This window comes from Canis lupus, chromosome 38 (assembly GCF_003254725.2).
Source record: "Canis lupus dingo isolate Sandy chromosome 38, ASM325472v2, whole genome shotgun sequence".
NCBI classification, from domain to species: domain Eukaryota; kingdom Metazoa; phylum Chordata; class Mammalia; order Carnivora; family Canidae; genus Canis; species Canis lupus.
The window spans coordinates 21,347,158-21,362,599 of NC_064280.1; the positions used below are offsets into that span (position 1 = coordinate 21,347,158).

Here is a 15,442-nt window from a genome sequence, read left to right on the forward strand (position 1 = left end):
AGAAGGAATATATGACCATTACGAATGTGATCCATACAGAAAAAGCGGTGGAGTGTTGGAACACTGGAGACTGTGAAGTCAGAGTAGTTGGGAGTGTGGGTTTACAGTAAGAGATAAGTAGGAGTGGGATGCCTGGAGAGGGTATTTCTTTTTTTTTTTTTTTTTTTTTGGAGAGGGTATTTCAAGAGCAGTGCCATTACTGATGATGAGGAGGTCTAGAGTATGACCATGTGGATGGGAGGATGAGGGGTAGAGAATAAACGACAACAGGATTGGGGCACCTGGGTGGCTCAAGTCAGTTAAATGTCTGACTTCGGCTCAGGTCATGATCTTAGAGTCCTGGGATCAAGCCTAAGCTTGGCTCCCATCTGCTTTTCCCTCTCCCTCTGCCCCCCAACCCCCACTAGTGCTCTCATAAATAAACAAATAAATAAATAACCTTAAGTGGGGGGAACGAGATCAAAAGAGGCCAGGCTGGAAAAAAAAAAAAAAAAGAGGCCAGGGTGCTGGATGAATCCTCTATCTGGATGCTAAAATTACACAGAGAGATCGCAAAGGCAGTGGTGGAGAGTCATCCATGAAGGTGGGACAGAAGACAGCAACGAACCAGGGTAAGAGAAGTAAAACCTGGTATTATACACTTTAAGATGTTAGGGGAATTAAAGGGGAAAGAAGGAGAGATCATTTGGAAGTTGGAGTGGGGAGCAAGGATAGACCCCCACCCCACCTGCAGGCTCTGAGGCACATAAGGTGAGGAGTAAAATCAGATTCTAATGTGAGAAGTATCCTCAGAGCGAGGAGGTGGAGGGAACTATTCAAAAAGAGGCTGAGGATATAGCACAACACTTGCCATGCGGTAGAAAGTCAACCAATATCTCTCGAATTTGATTCTTAACTTCTCAAATAGTTTACTACACCCTAAAAAGGAAAAAACTAAATTTATGTACAAAGAAATCAAAACCAGATTAAAAAGGAAATGATCTTCTAATGATTGCATTTTTCAAATCCACGAAAGGCTCATTTCCAAAAATTAGCCCCTTGGCCAAGATCAACAGAGTCAAGCAGCATCTTATTGTTTTTGGCTTAGTAAATATGATAGCTCACTGTTATAAAATAAAACCAGGCATTCTCTTGCACAAATATCAGAACAAAATTAAGTGAATTCTGTCTTGTTGGAAGCTTAGATAATAGCCTTTCTGAGCATAAGCTGACCAAGAACTTAAATCTATTATGGTTCAAGCACAAAAACCTAGGTACCTATGAAAAAAGAGTCAATGGTATTTCCTAAACATATTCTTGGAGTGTAATATAGTACATTCTGGGATATACCGTCCTTCGTGAAGTAGTAGTAGGACTGCTCCATGCAAGCTTTGGAGGTATGCCTCTACTGAGGGAAGATACATTCTGCTCAATAAATGTTAGTTAGTTTTTTTTTTTTTTTTAACTTGCTTTAAAAATCTTTGTAATACTAAGAAAATATCATAATTCTTTCATGCTTTAAGCAAAAAAAATGTTTTATTTTTTTTATAAAGCTGCCTCAGGGAGCCTAAGTGGTTTACTTGGTTGAGTGTCTCTCTATTTTGGCACAGGTCATGATCTCACAGTGGTGAAACTGAGCCCCACACAGGGCTCTGTGCTCAGTGGGGAGTCTACTTGAGATTCTCTCTCCCTCTGCCCCTCCCCCTGCACACACACAAACACACACGTTCTCTGTCTCTAAAATAAATCTTTTTAAAAAAAGCCTAACAAGCTGCCTAAGTCAGTCTTTCTTCTTTCTTTTCTTTTTTCTTTCTTTTCTTTTCTTTTTTCTTTTCTTTTTTCTTTCTTTCTTTCTTCTTCTTCTTTTCTTTCCTTTCTCTCTCTCTCTCTTTCTTAAGAGAGTAAAGAGAGGGAGGGTGGGGAGGATGAGAGGGAGAGAGAAGAATCTTAGCAGGCTCTAGGCTATGTGGACACTGATCTCACAACCCAGAGATCATGATTTCCTAAACATTTCTTTTTTTTTTTTTAAGATTTTATTTATTTATTTTATTTTAGAGAGAGAACGTGAACAGGAGGGGGGGCAAAGGGAGAGAATCTCAAGCAGACTCTGTGCTGAGTATGCAGCCTAATGTGGGGCTCGACCCCGTAACCCTGAGATCATGATCCGAACTGAAACCAAGAGCCAGATGCTCAGCCACCTGAGCCACTCAGGTACTCCTATAACCCCCTAAGCATTTCTAATAAGCAGTCTGCATAAAGTTCAATGAAATTTTAGAGTGCTCTATGGTCTTAAAATATATAATGAGTATCTAATATTTTTTCTCTAAGACTAAATTTTTTTTTTAATTTATCTAGAATCCCAGTTTGTTTTTATTAAAATAATTGTATTTGGTTGTTTAACTATGATCATCAATCAGAATGTAAACTGCTTCAACTGCAGGTTAATTCAAAAGGCTTTTCATTTTTTGGCTTATTCATAAACTATGAGGTTCTTACTACTGGTTAGAAAATGTACTGGTAGTTCCTTTATACCAAATAAATGGACTTGAGAAGGACAACCAATCCTCCTAGGTTCATTAGAGCCTAATATGATGTGTCAGAGAAAGCAATTAGTCAACAATATACACTATGCTCATCTGCAACACATAGCTGGCACTGGGAGTAAGATATTTCCTTTTTATGAAGAACTCAGATGGAAATAATCTCTCCTTTATTAAGTTTCTTTAGCACTTTGTATATTCCTTATGAGACTTTTTTTTCTTGGAGTATAGTGATTTCTGGGCTTATTTTTCTTTCTAGATTATAAGCAAGATGCCTTAACATCTTTAGATGATCTCAAGGTATTACAGCATTATTTGTATCTTATGTAATACCCAGCACTAGTAGGAAAACAAAATGGAATACTAATACGATTAATACCTAATTCATCAGTATTACGGGCTAAATAGGCTTGTGATGGTTGGTCTGGGAATTATGTCACCATCTACATAATACAGGAAACTGCTTTGAGTTCCCAAAACCCAACTCACAAATTTACGCTCAGAACCCAGCAGAGAATTCTTATACTATATGTATAAGCAGAGAAGCTACAGACAATAACTCTGTAGAGCCAGTCAATATGCTAACTCTTCTGATTTTATAAATAAGAGAATGAATTTTTTCTCTTAAAAATACAGGAATTTTAAAAGTTAACTTTAAATCTTTTAACTTTTAAAAGAGTTATTTTTAAAGAGAGTATAGGATTTTAAAAATAATACTTTGTGAAAAGAGTGGAAAATGTTTCAAGATTAATGCATGAACATATATCTGACCAACCAAATATTTTAAATGTCTTTTAGTTAATCCAGAGAATATTGGTTAAACAAAGAAATCTTATGTCATTCATAAACTGAAATGTCAACTTACCATTTATGTTTATTGCTGGTAATACAATTGACATCTTTGGCCTTGTGGTCTTGTTGTGGGTGGTAGCTGGTAACAGCAGGTGATCCTAAGAATAACAGAGAACAATCTGTTGTAACAACTTACAAGTTTAGTCTTGTAATAGGTCAAAATCAGAGTTTCTAAGATGCTAACATTTCATTGGGATCATAAAAAAATGACATTTTTTATTTTTGCTTGGCTTACAGGTAATTAACTACAAATCATCTTATGAATTAGTGAGCATCTATCATTACCAGGTGCTACGTAGTATTCTTGGAATACTCCTAGGTTCTGGTAATATATATGCTGTGGTACACTATAAAAGCTACTGGCCAAGGAATCAGAAGAGAAGGATTTTAATTCTAGTTCTGCCACTAATAAGCTGTATGATCTGGGTCTGTTTCCAATCTTGTACAATGAGGGTGCAAGACTAGATATCACAAGATACTGAAATTATCAATCCAAAAGAGTCATTTTTACTTTTTTTTTAAGGAGGAAGACCATTTCTGCCACCCACCCCAAATTCTGATCCCAAATTACTGGTACATAAAATAGAGATTCTGATTGTAATTTACAGTAAGGGCAAAGCCTAGAACTTTGCCGGTTTAGCCTCCCCTTCTCCTTTGAAGCAACCAGAGCATTAGATTTATTTTGGTAAGTGATAAGTATATACTAAAGGAGATTTATAGTTCTGGCCCTTAAAAAGCATACAGTTCAAGAATTTAAAAAATTATAAATGCATGTTTTAGCACAAGTATAAAGTTCCAAATGTAACACTGCCAACTTTTGATAATCTGTAAGTGACCCGTGGCACCTGAGGTTTCTCGTTTCCAACCACACAAATACTAAAAGTAAGATGAGAAGGGGGAGTATATGTGTTTTGGAAAGGGTATGTACAACCATAGGTATTCCAAAGCTATTATAAACAACTTAGGACTTTGATATGAACTACTGTTCAAACATCTTAACTCCTTTTCCCTAGCAAAAACCTAAGAATTGTCACAGCAAAAAGAAAAAACAACATACATTAATGTTTCCACTTAAGGGAGCACGATTAAACTGAGATAGAACTGAACCTGATATTAACCCCTCTTGCTTCATCACTCATTCAGCAAACTTGCTGAAGGACTCACTACAAGTAGGATTTAACACAGCTGAAGGTAATAAAAATTCAATGCAACTTAGTTCAAAGGTCAATGTGATTGTGAAATGCAATTACCAGCAAAGCGAAGACAAAATCTAGAATGCAAAAAACAAATTGAAATGAATATACATGAACAAGAACTGTATAGAAAACATTTCCAGTAACTGCTTGTCCTTTGTTTAACTTGAGGCAATATTTCTATGAGAACAGATTTTTTTTTTTTCTTTTAAGTTGGGGAAAAGATGAGTGAAGTTGTTCTGTTAGAATTCCAGCACTGCAGCATGGGAGGTTTTTTTTTTTTTTTTTTTTAAGTGCATTGTTAGACACAAAGATCACACATTTCTCAGTAAGATAACATAATATAGCCAAGAAAAAAACAAAATTTGCTGATCTTCATGCCATGAAAATTATAAATAGCTTAATTCCTATAATTAAAATATTGCTTCAGGGTCCCCAAAAATTGAATGAGAAAACAAACCAACAAACTTGTAAGCCTCAAATTAAAGCTACTGTAAAAATAAACACACTTGGATTCCACTGGTCATGGGATATAAGGTCAGGATCAGAGTTAAATCTGAGTTTCCTGCTAAGATCTAGATACCATACTAAACATTGTTCTTAAACATGATTATCTGAACATAAGGTCTCCTGCTTTCTTTCTTCATTAAATTTCAAAGTAGTTACTTTTGTAGAACAATGCCAAAAAAACACATTATTATTTATGAAAAAGAAGAATCGAATCTTGAATGGATAAGAATAGTACATTAACCAGACTTCCCTCTAAATTTAAGTTTGTAAACTGGGATGGGGGAGGGAGAGGTGATCTAGAATTTAAAGTGCTTGTTACCACAGAACTGCAGGGAATCAAAGTCGGTATACTACAAATTCTAATAGTAGTTATCTTACATTAAAAAATAATTTATACACACACATATAGCTAGTTCATTTAACATTTACTTTCACTTTCTCAAATTAAATACTCTTTGCTGTAACAGTGAATTTTGAATCAGTTTTTTCTACTCAACTATGTTCATATCACTCCTTTTTAGCATATTGTTAATTCTATTAGTGATGTTTTCAGAAACAAAGGAGCTTTATTTTGGTAGTATTGCTGAAATCTATGTCACTAATTTTAGGATATCTCCAAATGCACTCCTGAAAAGTATCTCAGATTTCAGATACCTCAGGGAGGAAACTTTGTGGACAGACACTATCATCAACACATTGTTATTTCTATTCCCAGAAGAAGTCAGAGAAACACTGGTGGGAAAACACCAAAACATTTCACTGTGATAATAAAACATTAGTTTTCCAATGTTACGCAATACTGTGCATGAGAAAATCTGCTATTTTCATACAATTCTCCCTATTCCCTTTTCCAAGCACTTTGTTAGAAGAAAACCGAAATATTAGTACATAATGCAACATCCAAAATTATGCCTCTTCTCTTTTTAAGAGGGCTAGAGCATTGGAGATTAACCTATCAAAAGCACATGACCACATTTTGCTCAGCTGAAGGTTGAAATGGTAATTCACAATAAAATCAAGGTCCCACTAAGTGTTGTTTAATATTGACTCTACATATCTGTATAGAGTGGAAACTGACTGCTGAGATTAAATGACCCTTTCCACTCTCCTTTAAAACTTACTAATTAGAGGGATCCCTGGGTGGCGCAGCGGTTTGGCGCCTGCCTTTGGCCCAGGGCGCGATCCTGGAGACCCGGGATCGAATCCCACGTCGGGCTCCCGGTGCATGGAGCCTGTGTCTCTCTCTCTCTCTCTGACTATCATAAATAAATAAAAAATTAAAAAAAAAAAACTTACTAATTAGAGACGGAGACAAACCATGAGAGACTCCTAAATCTGGGAAACAAAGGGTTGCAGAAGGGAAGGTGGGAGGGGGAGGGGGATGGGGTAAACTGGGTGATGGGCAACGAGGAGGGCACTTGATGGGATGAGCATTTGGGTGTTATACTATATGTTGGCAAATTGAATTTAAATAAAAAAATGTAAAAATAAAATAAATAAAACTTACTGATGCCCACAATACAAGTGAACATTCACGACTAGTGTTTTTTTCCAAAACTACTTTTGCTAATTGTATTTGTTAGAATAATTGTGTAATTTAAAAAAACATTAGGGAAATTGGGTGGCACAGTTGGTTAAGCCTCCAACTCCTGGGTTTGGCTCAGGTTGTGATCTCAGAGTCATGAGACTGAGCCCCACGTTGGGCTCCAAGCGCAGTGTGGCATCTGCTTAAGATTCTCTCTCCCTCTCCCTTTGCCCCTCATACTCGTGCTCTTGCTCTCTAAAATAAATAAATAAATCTTTAAAAATATTAGGGTAATTGACAAAAAAAGTGTGTGAAAAGAACGAGATTTAATAAAAATCAATTGTTCAAAAAATTCACTCATTCTAAGACAACCATAAAAAACTAACAAAAAAAAAAACATACCAGTCTGCATTCAGATTACTTATAAAGTATCTTTAAATTCTCATTCTAATTTAGAGTAACATACTGGAAATCATGGTTGATGCATTGTGAGTGTAGTTTGTATAAAAAAGGCAACATGGAACCCTCCTAGATCTGGACTCAAAGAAAAGATGTTGGCCTTACATCAAAACTTGGCAAACAAGTCCACATTTATATAATTAAATACACATATTATTTTGATGATCTCTTGATTTAAGCAATTTTGTTAATTCACAGATCATTAGTAGTCCCTACTGTACTAGGTAAGACGGCTTCTCTTGTATTAGGAAACTCTTGCCTAAGGTTGGAGAGCCCCATATCTTCGATAGCAAGGAATGTATGAATGTATTTATTTTAAAAGATTTTATTTATTTATTCATGAGAGACACAGGGAGAGACGTAGAGACATAGGCAGAGGGAGAAGCAGGCTCCCCACTGGGAGCCCTATGTGGGACTCAATCCCAGGATCCTGGGATCACGACCTGAGTCAAAGGCAGACATCAACCACTGAGCCACCCAGGTGCCCCAAAAAGGAATGTATTTAATATCTAATGATATTTCCTGGGGAATGAAACAGTCTGCAACAGGCTGCACCGTGACACTGATTTTATCTGGGTCAGCTTTATCTGGATCAACATTGGCCTCTATTCATCAAATTTTCACTGTGACACTGAGCAGCTTTATTTGGATCAACATTGGCCTCTATCTGTCAAATTTTGGCCTCTATACTAACAATGACTTAGTAACATTTGATTTTTGGTCCATATCCACTGGATTCCAGTGATGGGCTTAGTTTTCCAATATAAAACAGCTAAAACCAGATCAAAAATAAAAGTATCTATCCTCATTTCAAAGTAACTTTGCATTAATTTTTTTTTCATCTATGTTCCTATCCTGGGGAGCTCTTGTTTTCTACTATCACTCTACCTCATTTATCTTACCAAGTCTCTTTCAAGCTACCAAACAAAGGGAAGAGGATATTAAAGCTTGGAAATAGAGGAGAGCCAAAGCAGCAATGAGAAGAGGGCCTTTCAAAACTCTTTATCAAAGTCAAATATTCTGAATTTATGTTGTTTTCTAGGAGCTGTATTAATTGTTGATCAGAAATCAAATGTGTCCGGGACGCCTGGGTGCCTCAGCAGTTGAGCATCTGCCTTTCGCCCAGGGCGTGATCCCGGGATCTGGGATCGAGTCCCACATCAGGCTCCCAGTAGGGAGCCTGCTTCTTCTTCTGCCTATGTCTCTGCCTCTCTCTCTGTGCGTCTCTCATGAATAAATAAATAAAATCTTAAAAAAAAAGAAAAAAGAAAAGAAAAAGAAATGTGTCCAAACATTAAAGCAACTGAAAAGTAAAGATAATTAAGAATTTGAAATCATTAAAATACACAGACACACACAGTGACACTATCCTAAAAAAAATCGTGAAGAAAAAAAATTAGAGGTAGTAAAACTAAGTAGAATGTAATCATTTTAAAAATCTGTTAAAGTGTCTATGATGTAGGGCTTCCCATTATAGTAAAAGCATAAACTAAGTACATTAGTCACCCCCAAACTATAAGTAGTTAATATAAATAGCTAATATGAATGCAGTATTTGTGCCACTAACATATGTAATAAAACTACAGACCAATAAAAGGAAATGTAAAGCTTGCATCAGCACCATTAATATGCATGTCAGCCAGAGAAAGAATAAGTCAAAACTATTAGTGCACAACAGATGGCCTAAGACTGAGCCAAGGTTTACATCTGACAAGAAGAAAATTTTTACACTATGTTCAAACGTGATAAATACTGCCAAGGTCACCAGAGGAAAAATTAGCTTGAAATCCCAATAAATACAAACTCATTTTGCTTTAAGATATGGTTGAACATCAATAAAAAATAAATTTACATATATATATAAAAAAAAGATATGGTTCTCATCTCTCTCTGCTGGAGTACCCAAACCTGCCCAATGGACTCTGATCTCCCTCCCCTTTAATTCACACAAAAATGTATAAGGTTGTACCATACAAAACTGCCAATTTTTTATGGGTCAAATATTAGTAATTTCATAAAGTTCAACCTAATAATTATTGTATGTACCTTTCTTTTTAAAAAATAATTTAAAAAAATAAACTTTACACTCAACATGGGTCTTGAACTCACAACCCCTAAATCAAGAGTTGCACACTCTACTGGCTGAGCCAGCCAGGTGCTCTGATCTGCCTCTTTTTTAAAAGATTTAATTAATTAACTAATTAATTAGAGAATGTGTAGGTGGGGAGGGGCAGAGGAATAAGCAGATTCCCCACTGACCAGGGACCCAGTGGGCTTGATACCAGGACCTTGCGATCATGACCTAAGTTGAAGTCAGCCCCTTAACCCACTGAGTCCCCAAGCGCCCCCTGCCTCTCTTTTTTTAAAGTAGCATTAATTGGGGCAGCCCGGGTGGCTCAGCGGTTTAGCGCTGCCTTCGGCCCAGGACATGACCCTGGAGACTCGGGTCCCATCTTAGGTTCCCTGCATGGAGCCTGCTTCTCCCCCTGCTTGTGTCTATACTTCTCTTTCTCTCTGTATCTCCTACGAATAAAAAAAGAAAGAAACAAAAAAACAAAACAAAACAAAAAGTAGCATTAATTTAGAGTTTCTTGGTCAACATGCTTTCTTATAAATACTTTCCCAAGGATAAGACAGCAGCTTCCAAGTCATTTTTCTCTCTTAATGAGAGTTTGCAGGGAAAGTGTTTCTAAACCAGGTCAGGACTATCTTCCCTAGAGAAAGCTCTTTGACAAAATGCTGGTTATATGCTTTGAACAGAGATCAGGCCAGCAAGTCTTTGACCTTGTACTTCATATTACTCCATTTAATAACTCAAGCTAATCAAGTTCAAAACTTTGTCAGTCCCAATACCGAGTTTTTCAAAAGATGGACAGTGTGTGATTTAGGGAAATAAATTATGACCCCTGAAACTTGTTATCGATCATCATTTGTTGAGTGCCAACAGTGAGGCAATCCAAAAAATGTCTTAAGGAAAAAGATCAAACACTAAGTGCATGGAGAGTTTAACCATAGGGGTTTGTCAGACATAATGTTTACAAGATGTTACGTTTTAGAAAATTCACTTTACTCAGGACTACTGGTAGGAAGTGAATTTCCTGAAGACTGAATTGCATCCTACAGATCAGCTACCAAAGTAACCTTGCAGAGTGGGGAGGGAGAAGGTGAGTCTACAGCAAAGTGAGCCAACAAGTTTTCTGAGAAAAGAGATTATTAGGAAACATTTCAAAGAAAAAGTTAAATATAGACATCTAAGAAAATTACTTTTTGTTGTTAAAAAATGGGGAAAATGCTAGGTTGAGACAAAAATTAATTTTTTAAAGTTCTAGGCAGAAACAAAAAAAATGGTGTAAACTTATGTAACAGTAGTCTCAAATGCTGTGTGAGTGTGTTTGTGTGTAACTATCGCAGCAGCGGAGGAAGGTAATGCAGGGAGATACTATTCCTGTGGACTCCTTCATATCAATGATGCTACAACTTTTTTGGTGTTGGGGGGGTGGTGGTAAGGCATCCTACTGACTTTATATTTTTAAAGTTATCTCTCCTGCATGGTTCTGTGTCTGGATATTCTTCTAGTCTCTACTAAAGATCTTAATCTTCTCTCCAAAGTAATTTTGATCTTGGTTTCACACAAAGAAAAAGGACGGACTATAAAACATCCCCTGAAGTACATTTTAGGAAAGACTGATCTTGACACAGCAAACCACCAAGTGAAAAATAACAAAACAAAATCTTAAAGTTTCTTTTTAAAGCCCTTAAAAATTTAACTATAATCTACCATAATCTGATTTTTCTACTTTAGTGGATCAATTTTCTCTGGAGATCTTGGGTTAGCAAGATAGCCAAACTGAATACCTGGTCCACACTAGAAGCTGAGATTTATTGCTAGCTGCAATCCTCATCAAGCATAGAGGTACGCTATTAGACTGGTTCCAAAGAGTTCAGAAGAGTTCTCTCTTCATACCACAAAAGGTATACTTTCCAGAATCTTGTACATTCTCTGCATTCTCATCATAAACAGAATAGCAAGTTCTCAGCTTCCACTCAGGTTTAAAGTGAATGTTTGACATACAATGCATGTATGGGAAAGGAAGGAAAATTCTTTTTTTCCCTTTGGTCAAATACTGTTTAAGAAAGTATTTCAACTAAATTTCAGGTAGTGATGGTTCAAAAGGCAAACTAAGGGATCACAGTGTTAATTTTAAGCTCTGTAATAATCAGGTATCCTTCAGGTACTATTTAATCTTACCGCCAAAGGAAGCCAAGATCAGAAGTGAACATATTGACAGTAGCAGGTCCTTCTGAAACAGTTCTTTTTTTTAAATTTTTAAATATTTATTTATTCATGAGAGACCAGTGAGAGAGAGAGAGAATGAGTCAGGGACACAGGCAGAGGGAAAAGCAGGCTCCATGGAGGGAGCCGGACATGGGACTCGATCTCGGGTCTCCAGGATCACGCCATGGGTTGAAGGCGGCGCTAAACCGCTGAGCCACCCAGGTGCCCCAGAAGTTCTTTAACAAAGGATCCATATCAGAATCATCTACAGGACTTAATGTAAACATCCAGGTTCTCCACCTCCTACAAAAAATTCTGATATGGTAGGTCTCAGGTGGGCCGAAGTTTTGCAGGGGTCCCTAGCAATTCTGATGCAGACATGTGAGGATGCTGCTTTCACAAAGCAGTGGCCAGCGTGCTGCAGACAGACAAGAGACTACGAGGAGCATGGGCTCTGGAGCTAGACTGCCTGGGTTTGAATTCTGCCTCTAACACCTCCATTTCTAGCCGCAGGATCTAGACCAAGTTCCTTGATCTCTCTGTGCCCTGGTTTTCTCATCAGTAAAACAAGGAGAGTAACAATACATAGTGCATAGGTTGTTTATAAAGATTACATAAGATAATACTTTAAAGCACTTGGAACAGTGAGTGAGGCAAGTAAAAAGCACTATTTTAAGTATTCAATAATTTTTTTTAAAAAGCACCAAAAAGTTTGAGGTCAGAGAAGTCCTTGAGGAAATGTAACAGGAAGCACAACCAGAGACAGGGACACTGTTGACCAGGTTTCTTCCATCCCCCTGCTGGCTGAGAGGCACTGTTTCCCTGCAAGTGACAGGTACTCCCTCCCCATCCAAACTCAGCCTGGAAATGAAAGCTCTTTATACCCTGGTCCTTCCTGATCTGGCCTCCTTCCACCATGATCTCTCACTACTCCTTTTCACAAACACTACTGCCAACTGTCAGAGATACTCTCTGTAAATTCAACCAAGAGAACAAGATACCCTCACAATTTAATTTTAATTTAAAAGACGGAGAAAATAATTGAAGCACAAGTATTCAAAGCATCTACTCTATCTCTGCTTTTTCTAAGCATTTTTCTTAAGTGTTACTGGATTGCATGTATGATAGGGGTGAGGTTACAGATAGAGAAGAGAGTTGGAAGATGCTAAATTGTTTTGAGTTTTTTTTTAAAGTAGTTTTTAGCAGGGAAGAAGGGTCTCGAAATTGGAAGAGTGGAAAGGAAGTGGACACAGAGCTAACCTGAGCTGTGGCCTTTGTGTGATGATGGTGTGTGTGTGGTGGGGAGGGGGTCAAAGGATACTGCTGCTGTTTTATTTAATATTCCCTGTGCAGTATCTTTCAACAGACATAATTAAAGGCCTTACACTACCTACCAAGTTTATGAGGTTTTGGATTTGCATCTTATTTTTTTAATTATTTTTTTTTAAAGTAGGTTCAACCTCCAGAGGGGAACCCAGTGCAGGGCTTGAACTCATGACCCTGAGATTAAGACTGGAGCTGAGATCAAGATTCACTTAACTGAGCCCTCTAGGCACCCTGATTTGTATTTCTTTTAGATTTGTCACCATGTCAAAATCAGTCTTAAAGTGGGGGGAGCTGAGAGGGTAGCTAGAAGGAGGGGGTAGGGGAACGGAGTGAGTGATGGACATTAAGGAGGGCACGTGATGTGATGAGCACCATTATATGCAACTGATGAATCGTTGATCTCTACCTCTGAAACTAATAATACACTAATGTTAATTAATTGAATTTAAATTTATTTTTTTTTTTAATTTTTATTTATTTATGATAGTCACAGAGAGAGAAAGAGAGAGAGGCAGAGACATAGGCAGAGGGAGAAGCAGGCTCCATGCACTGGAAGCCCGATGTGGGATTTGATCCCGGGTCTCCAGGATCGCGCCCTGGGCCAAAGGCAGGCGCCAAACCGCTGTGCCACCCAGGGATCCCTGAATTTAAATTTAAAAGAAGAATAAACCCTAAAAAGGAGGGAGCAAGTAAAAAAGTCCAGCTTTATTTAAATTACACAGGGTCTTTTCCTCTGTGGAAACTTCTGTCAGAGAAGCATCTTTAAAAATAAAATTAAATTCTAGTACCGAAATAAAAATAAAAACAAATCCCAACAAAACAAAACTCCAATAATAAAAGCGTTCTCGCAGGCAGTATTTTTGAAGGATTTGGGCAGCCACTAACTGTACAACACATGCCCTTCTCTGTTTCTTTCCACTGCCATGTCTCCCGCCCCTCCCAATCACCAGCCTGGCCCAGCCACTCAGTATCTGTTGTGGCCTAAAACACCCCCCCGCCCCCCCCCCCCCCCCCAGCCAACACTCCCTATCCTTCACCCTTCCCCTGGCCAACCCACTTTGCTTTTCTGCTTGTATTTTTCTCACCCTACTTCATCCCCCCAGGGTCATAACTACTCCTAATATCCCTCTAGGTCTAGCTGAGACCAATCTCACTCCTAGAAATGTGCTCCTACTAAGAGGGTTAGCAATGTTGTGTCCACTTGTCTCTTGTGGTCTGACCACCAGGCTACGTTCATAAATCCCAACGTTATAGGAGTCTAGAGAAGATATGAGGAGAGAAGAGGACATTTAAGGGCCTATATTACACGGTACAAAGCAGGAGAGATCAAAGCCAAGTTTTAAATTTAATATTCTTGATATTTAATATCAGTAAAGTAAGCCATGGAGTACATTCCTGAGTTTACAAAATCATTTTCATTTTGGCTATGTGACTTTCAAATTAGTTTCCCTAAACCTTTAAGATTTAGGACTTAGTTTTTATAGTACTGGCTGTTGGTTTTGGCTATCCAACATTTGAATATCTTGTCTACTTGCGGGTTTTTGTGAGGGAAAATCTCTAACTGCAGAAGCCTGAAGGGGACAGACATAATTTCTCTCCCAGCTCTCCGACATGTGATCAAAGCTGGCCAATCAGATACTTACCTAGAATTCAAAGTCTTGGGCATTAGTGAATTTAGATTTAGATTCACAGCAGCAATGGGAGATGCCAGTGGCAGCAGTGCTAGTGGCTGTGGGGGTGGCCAGTGTTGGGCTGTCCTAACTCAACTTCTTGAGCTGAGACAATGGCTGTGCTCTTGGCTCTGTGGCCTTCTTTGGTTCTCACCATTGCTCTGGGCTGAGTTCTCTAGTATTTGCATAGAGTCTTGTGAACTAAAAATAGCCTTCCATTAAATTCCCTTTCTGTAATGTAAGCAATTTCTGCTTTAACTTAAGTTATAGTAAGTTTCTGTTGTTTACAACCAAGAACCTTTTCTGGCTCAATACTGGAATTCCATTCCGGACATATCTGATATTGCTGGTCAATATCTTACCTAACATTTCTCTAAAACGTTAATTTTAATTAGATTAATCCCACAGTATTATTTTAGGTAAGTGAAGTAGATTGAGTCATAAGTCAATGGACTCCTGTATCTCCCATTTGATCCCTAAAGTATGAAAACTGGCTCTGTCACCACCATTCTAACTGCAACTGTCCTTCAGCACAGAGTCTAGTGGGCTTGTTCCTCTCCCTCCCCACACCCCTCTCTCTTAAATAAAGAAATAAAATCTTAAAAAAAAAAGTTCACAGCACTCAACTGAAAAATATGTTCATCAGAAACAATAACATGAAAAAAGAGAAAAACAGTACTATGAGAAGCACAACTGGAGGAAATCACACTAATTGGAAATCATTTACTATCTTCATCAGAGTTCAGCTGTTAAACAGATGCCCCTAAGAAACAGAAGTCATCATTTTATGACACCACCCACCACTTATCTTTGGAAACACTCAGAACAATGTAGTAAGAATCTAAGCTGCTCTATCAAAAAGCTGCTAGAACTGATGAATGAATTTGGTGAAGTCACAGGATACAAAATCAATGTAGAGAAATCTGCTGTATTTCTGTACACCAATATTGCAGCAGAAAGAGAAATTATGAAAACAATCCCATTTATAAATACACCAAAAATATTAAGATACCTAAGAACAAGCCTAACCAAGAGGTGAAAGACCTATACTCTGAACACTATAAAATACTGAAGAGACTGAAGAGGACACAAAGAAATGGAAAGACATCCCA

At 37.8% G+C, this 15,442-nt stretch overlaps 1 protein-coding gene across 5 annotated transcripts in view; it reads right to left on the reverse strand.

Annotated features, from left to right (window-relative positions):
* ATF6 (activating transcription factor 6) overlaps positions 1–15,442 on the reverse strand; it is a 197,458-nt gene that overhangs the window by 47,255 nt on the left and 134,761 nt on the right. For all 5 annotated transcript variants that reach the window (XM_025420857.3, XM_025420856.3, XM_025420858.2 and 2 more), the window contains one exon: positions 3,385–3,469. In XM_025420857.3, the coding sequence (XP_025276642.1) occupies positions 3,385–3,469 (85 nt within the window). The remainder of the gene's footprint in view (positions 1–3,384; positions 3,470–15,442) is intronic.